At 47.0% G+C, this 6,776-nt stretch overlaps 1 protein-coding gene across 2 annotated transcripts; it reads left to right on the top strand.

Moving 5' to 3' along the window:
- The first annotated feature begins 395 nt into the window (after positions 1-395).
- On the top strand, positions 396-5,199 carry LOC123093229 (probable RNA helicase SDE3). Of its 2 annotated transcripts, XM_044515138.1 has the most exons (6): positions 424-678; positions 771-798; positions 1,720-2,501; positions 2,582-2,743; positions 2,852-4,303; positions 4,411-5,199. In XM_044515138.1, the coding sequence occupies exons 3-6, from the start codon at positions 1,728-1,730 to the stop codon at positions 4,903-4,905; spliced, it is 2,883 nt and encodes a 960-aa protein (XP_044371073.1). In that variant the 5' UTR covers positions 424-678; positions 771-798; positions 1,720-1,727; the 3' UTR covers positions 4,906-5,199. The 2 variants fall into 2 exon arrangements, with proteins under 2 accessions (XP_044371072.1, XP_044371073.1); XM_044515137.1 differs by lacking the exon at positions 771-798 and having other exon boundaries at positions 396-678.
- The last annotated feature ends 1,577 nt before the right edge of the window (positions 5,200-6,776 follow it).

Genomic DNA, 6,776 nt, shown 5'->3' with positions numbered 1-6,776 from the left:
CTACCCCTAAAATAGACAACGAGGCTGCCGCTTTCCTATAAGATATATAAGAGGCTGCTGCTTTCCCCTAAGATGGATAGTGGGGCTGCTTCTTCTCCGGTGAAGTTGCTCCTTCCTCGAGACGAAGTCCGGACTCCCCAAAAGAGTGACTGACGCATGAAAGAAAGTTCAGGCGCATGAGAAATAGCAAAAATGTACTCCTTTTGGTCAAGCTTCTATGAACAACAGATTAAAAAAAAGCTTCCATGAACAAGCCGCAGAGGTTGAGATCCACAAAAAAGGGAGAACAAAAAAGGTATGGTTGGGTTGCGACTTTCTCTCTTTCTCATCCCACCCGTTCGTTCGCGATCCAACATTCCGCCACATCACAAGTTCAGAGCCGAGCTTCAATGTGGCTTACCAACAAAACCAACCATCGACCCCAAACCTTCATGGTACAGATTCTCGCCATCAGCCATCAGCCATCACACACCCTCCTCGCTGCAGTCCCCTCCCTTCCTCATAAACCCACCCGGACTGCTCATGCCTCCCCCTCCCACCGCCTCCCCCTCCTCGTCCTGGACGGGGACCTAGTCCAATCCAATCCAATCCAATCATCTGCTGGTGCTGCGGTTCCTCCCCCTCTCCGATCGCCGGCCGCCTCCCCCGACCCGCGCCTGCGCTTCGCTCCGAGGACAGGTGACGGTTAATTCGTGCCCTCCTCTCGATTACCGCGGCATTGCGGGTTGTGTTTCCTTTAACCTCGATTATTTCGCCCTTCCGTGCCGCAGGATCCGCACAAATCTCGTCGCGATCTTGGTGAGCGTGGCTCATTATCCCAGAGAATTAACCCTTATTCCTGTTAACTTAACAGTATTTATTTAATAATTAGTAAAAGCCCCACCTTGATGCTACGGAAGGGGGAGGACGAGAGAGGGGAGGGGGCGGGAGGGATTGTTAGGGTTTGCCCCCGATAGCGAAACCCCTGACCGGAGACGCCAAAATGTTGTGATCTGGTTAGGAGGGATATATATCTGTAACGGCTTTATGCTATTTTCTTGTCTTGTTGTAGAAGAATCAGTAGTGAACTGATGGGGGTCTGTAGTTTTTCCCCTTCTGGTTATGGCTAGGAGATCTAGCCTTCACTGTAAGGAGTGGGGTTGCCTAGTTGCCTCGTCATGATATCTTGCACAAAGAGGGAGAATAGCGTGGTAGCATAATGCCTCTGTCCATAGATTTTGGGAGTGAGAAATTTGTGTCTATGGGTGTCAGTTTTAGGGAGCACAGCTGGATCACAGAAATTCGAACGGACGTGCGTTGTGGTCCTCCACAAGTGTGGAAAGTATTCAGTTCACAAATAATATGATATTTCAAGAAGCGAGCGCTGCTACGTTGGCAAGGAGTGGTGTTGGCCAGCTCATCCACAGCGCTTGAACCCAGGCGATCACTACTCTGAATTTCTACAGTACCCAGACAAGTTCCAAAGAAAATTAAAAATAGAAGCACAATGCTTCAAAACAAGAGAAGGTCCTGATTTTCTGAGTACGCCATGTGCCTTTCCCTTGGTAGCTACAGTAACTATCTTGTATCCGGTGTTTGGTTGTGATATCAGTTCATAGGCTTTGCAATTTAAATAAATCATATGCTTGCTGTCCACACAACAACTGTCTCTAGACTGGCGTTCTTGTTTTTGCTCAATGGAAATAGTATTGATTTTTTATAATATTTTTGATGTATCAGGATTCAAGATGGGGCATCATTCAGATGATGAGTACTCAGTAGCCGGTGATAAGCCGGAAGTAGAGTTCATGGATTTTCAGAATGACAACACTCTTCAGGACTATCAATCTGATGATGGTCCCGTGGTTGTTACGGCTCCTTTCCCTTTTGTGAATGGAAAGCCTAAATCTGTCCTTGTTGGAGAAACATCTGCAGACGCCATTTGCATAGAGAATACCTCTTGTGAGCCTGTAGATTTATGGAGTGTGAGAATATTCTCTTCAAATCCAGAAGATAGTTATGTCTTGTCAATGATGAGACCACCGTTGAATGATTCCGATGAAGCGGCAAAGAAGGCTTTTCTTGGTTTGACTTCTGTGGGAGATCGTACACTTCAGCCTGGACAAACCCTAACCATTTGGCTGTCCTGTATGCCAAAAGACATTGGTTTGCATACATCAATCGTGCATGTTGATATTGGGGATGAGAAGATTGAGCGTGTGGCTTTTCTGTTGGCCGATGATAATGTTTCGATGGCCTTATCTTCTGATAAACCTTATTCCAGGAGACAAGGCTCTCAAAGGAAGCAATTTGAGTGTAATACATTTGTGCCAGGTAGCCGGCCAATTCGGCAGCACACTCAAGGATTCAAGTATAAGCTACCTCAGTATGCAATACCTGTAGAAATCCGTGAGCTCATTGAATGTAAACAGAGACCCGATGTCCTATCTGAAGAGCTGAGCATGATAAACTATGCAAAGTTCTTTAGCACTCTTTTAGTCATGGAAGAACTTAATTTGGAGGTATTTCAGCACCTCTAATACTCTGAAATGTTAAGCTTTTATCTTTGTTTTGTTTGCTAACTTAAGAGGCCCACTTGCAGGAGGAAATGAGATCATACGACATGGAGCGTGTCTCAATGAGAAGGAGGGGTAATGATTATTTGTCGCTTGAGGTCCCTGGTTTGGCAGAAAAAAGGCCTTCACTAGTTCATGGAGACTATATAATTGCCAGACATGCTGGGAGTGATGCCAGACCTTATCAGGTAGTGTACTTTCTATGGCATTCAAAAATCTCTTGGGCATTCTTAAAATATAAATGATTCAATCTCAAATGATGCCAGTGAATAATGATTTGTTGATATCTTATTCAGGGCTACATTCACAAGGTTGAAGCTGATGAGATATTTTTGAGGTTTGATGATCAGTTTCACCACGCTCACCATGACAGGAATAAGTATGATGTTAGCTTCACATATAATAGATTGAACATGAGAAGGCAATATAGGTCTGTCCATGATGCAGAACTTATTGGACCTGACATTCTATTCCCCTCCCTATCACGGTATAGAAGTGTGAAGAAGGTGCCATTTAAACCTCTGAACCCAAACATAAACACTGAGCAAGCTGATGCAGTTGGGATGATACTTGGCTGCCGAGGGGTTACACCATACGTGATTTATGGACCTCCAGGAACTGGCAAGACCATGACCCTTGTCGAGGCGATTTTGCAGCTTTATAAATCCAATAGGAGGGCAAATGTTCTCATATGTGCTGCTTCCAATAGTGCTGCTGACCATGTATTGGAAAAACTGCTGAGTTCTAGCTACCCGATCCGCCCAAGTGATATCTTTAGGCTAAATGCTCCTAGTTGTCAGTATGAGGATGTTAATCCTGATTTCATACGGTTCTGCTTCTTTGAAGATATGGTGTTCAAGTGCCCTCCAATGCGAGCATTAATGCGCTACAAGATAGTTATATCAACCTACATGAGTTCATCAACCCTACAGGCTGAGGGTATTCGCCCGGGGCATTTCACACACATTTTCTTGGATGAGGCCGGTCAATCTTCTGAACCAGAGGCAATGGTTCCCTTGGCAGCTTTGTGTGGAAGAGACACAGTGGTTGTGTTAGCAGGAGATCCTATGCAATTAGGGCCGGTGGTTTTTTGTAAGCAGGCGGATCAGGATGGTTTGGGCAAATCTTATCTGCAAAGGCTGCTCGGTGAATTTGAGCGGTACCATTCAGGGGATCCTAACTACGTGACGAAGCTATTGAGGAACTATCGTTGCCATCCAGCAATCCTAGAGCTACCGTCACAGCTTTTCTACGAGGGTGAACTTATCCCCTGTAAGGGAGATGAAGTGCCATCTGTTTACGATTGCATTGGCCTTCCCAATAAGTCATTCCCTGTTCTGTTTGTTGGAATCCAGGGATGCGATGAGAGAGAAGGCAACAATCCATCATGGTTCAACAGAATCGAAGTTAGTAAAGTAGTAAATATCATCAGGACTCTGACAAGGAATGGCGATGTCAGTGAGGCTGATATTGGTGTCATTACTCCATATCGTCAACAAGTTAACAAGATAAAGAAGGCCCTAGAGACGTTTGAAATGCCCGACCTAAGAGTGGGAAGTGTCGAGCAATTCCAGGGCCAAGAAAGGGAAGTGATCATCATCTCGACAGTCAGGTCAACCGTTAAGCACAACGAGTTTGACAGATTCTTCAACCTGGGATTCCTGAGCAACTACAGAAGGTTCAATGTTGCAATTACTCGTGCCAAGTCGTTGCTAATTATCGTGGGAAACCCTCACATCATCACTAAGGTGTGTTGTTGCTGTATCACTCTAGCTATTCTTTTTTGTACAGGCTCTGCTTTCATATCATGCTCCTATTCTGTTTCTGGCGAAACTAACAAGCGTTACTACTGCAGGATCGACACTGGGATAAGCTCCTGAGGTACTGCGCAGACAATGGTTCTTATCAAGGATGTCCACTCCCCCCACCAGAAGAAGAGGTCAGATACTCGGGATATGGCGACACCCGAGACCAGCCTGCTGGTGATGGTTGGGGGTACAACCAAGAGGAGCTAGCAAACCACATCCACAATCAAGACCCGTCTGACAGTGGCTTCAGACACGACAATGGCCGGTCCTCAACCGCACACGAAGCTGAATGGCCTGAGGTGAAGCCAGACGGGGACTACCATCCGTATCCCGACGCAGGAGCAGAACCTCAGGAGGAGACACAGCAGAAGCAGCAGCACGTCGAGGAAGGGGCTACTACCGGACAGGACGGCGTGCAGGCTGGCCAGTGGTCAGCCAACGATGTCGACGACGGTGCGGTCCAAGACGCATATGTGCAGAAGTACACGTTTCCTCCCGGTTGGGGTGACGTCTCAAGCATCCCCGCGACAGGCTGGGAGTGACCGACCGACCAGATTTCTTCTTTTCTTTTCCGTCGGGGCCATTGCTGTTGGTAGAATAAGACGGGGATCGGCCTTGCGGAGCTAACTTACGGGGGCATCCTGAACTCACCCTCGTCGGATGCTAATTCTGAATGTCTCTAGTGTTTGTTTGCTGCGTCACGTTGTTTTGTTAGGCCGTCGTGAACTGGATGTTTGTTGACTGGGGGATGGGTGGACGTGCTAAATACCATCCCTGTTTGTTGAATAGAAATATGAATGCAGTCGTCTTCTCATCTGCTGGCTGCTGTTCCTTCAGATGATGTGTTTATTCATCAGGTGTTAGGGCCTTAGGGGTGTCTCATACTTGAAATCTACTGCACGAAGCGTGCATGAAATGAACACAAGTTGTGCTATATTTGTGTTTCTACCGAGCAAGTGGATTTCCTTTTCCGGCCATGTGAGCTTTCCAGTCTCGGCTCATGCATAGTGTGGGGTGGGTTTGCAATTTTTACAAGTTACAACAACAGTGAACCGGAGGAGGACAAGACATGCGCATGTGGCTTTCATGTGAGAGAATAGTACAGCCAGCGGCAATGAGTACCCGGCAGAACTTGGGCTGGCTTCTGGGCTCCGATGGAGGAGTGGCAACAACCACCTGTGAAGAATCATTAAGCTAGTAGCAGTTGATTTGATCATTTGTATTGCATTCTTCGGACAAACTCTTAATGGCATGTTTATATCTTGAAACAACAGTATTTGCCTCTTTTTTGAACTACTACCAGAACAGTATTTGCCTTGTTCAAACTCATAATGGAAGAGGGCTCTGATAGCTCACAAGGGCATGCCCTACAACACAAGTAAGGTGGGGGTCACTGGCATTGGCATCTCTTTCTCCAGTTCCTCATCGTCTTTCCATCCATCGTTGCTTCTCCAGTCCAGTTCCTTGCACAATCATATCTGCCGGCTGCCCAAATACGGTGTTGTTACGCTTGAATACGACGCGCGGTTTGATCGATCAAAGATGCCACGCGCCAATGGACAGCATGAAACCCTAAGCCGATGCGAACTGTTGTAGTACATCATGAAGCACCTTGTTATCCCTTCTGCATGAGAAAAACGAACCAGGTTTTGTTCTGTGTGCGCTGCGCTGCAATGTATACCTCCTCATCACCTCACAATCATATATAGTTTTTACTTCTTCATTCATTCATGGTACAAGTACAATTGCCTTTCGATATTCCAGGACAGCAGGCTGGCAGCGGTGTTAAGTGTGCTGAGAGATCATCAAACTGGCACCTGGTGATCTCAAGTTCTTTCCCACTCATTGATCGACCCAGCTGTGCAAGCAGGCACCAACAATAAGTAGCACCAACCTTTGCAGCTAATAACTCTGCAAGTACACAAGCCCATCTGTGAATTCATATACATACATACACTTGAGTTGAGACTACCTGATGCAAAGCAGTGGCACTTGTGCAGCTATTAGGTCACGCATAAGTGCGCTGTCCAAGCAGGATCCCCGGTGCTAATTGTGTGCAACTCCTGGCACGGATGGTAGGGCCCTGCCTGCCTGCATTAGTGTCACAAGGATGCAGGTGAGTTCATGCAGGTTCAGGTCAAGATGCCCCTACACTGAACTGATGATCAGTTAACAAGGTGTGGGTGTTGTTAACTCATCGTGGAAGATGACGGGCGGGCCATGCGACGGAATCGACCGCGGAACGACCGATCCGACAAGGCCAGTTGTGCCGTACCATGAGCAGCGACTGAAATCTAGCAGAAAGGATGAGCAGAATTTCGCAGGGTGGTCCTAGATCCATGGACAGCGAGCAAGTTGTTGCGTAAGGTGTCTGTTCAAGCTTTATGGAGCACGCAGGGAACAAGAATCGCGG

Source organism: Triticum aestivum, chromosome 4B (genome assembly GCF_018294505.1).
Source record: "Triticum aestivum cultivar Chinese Spring chromosome 4B, IWGSC CS RefSeq v2.1, whole genome shotgun sequence".
Lineage (NCBI taxonomy): Eukaryota > Viridiplantae > Streptophyta > Magnoliopsida > Poales > Poaceae > Triticum > Triticum aestivum.
Note: the sequence above shows the minus strand (reverse complement) of the source record. Positions and strands in the feature narration are given on the sequence as shown.

Coding starts and splice junctions, on each gene's coding strand:
- LOC123093229 (XM_044515137.1), top strand. CDS start 432: ATGGTACAGATTCTCGCCATCAGCCATCAGCCATCACACACCCTCCTC. Junction 2,502..2,581: donor TGGAAGAACTTAATTTGGAG/GTATTTCAGCAC, acceptor GCCCACTTGCAG/GAGGAAATGAGATCATACGA. Junction 4,304..4,410: donor ACCCTCACATCATCACTAAG/GTGTGTTGTTGC, acceptor TTACTACTGCAG/GATCGACACTGGGATAAGCT.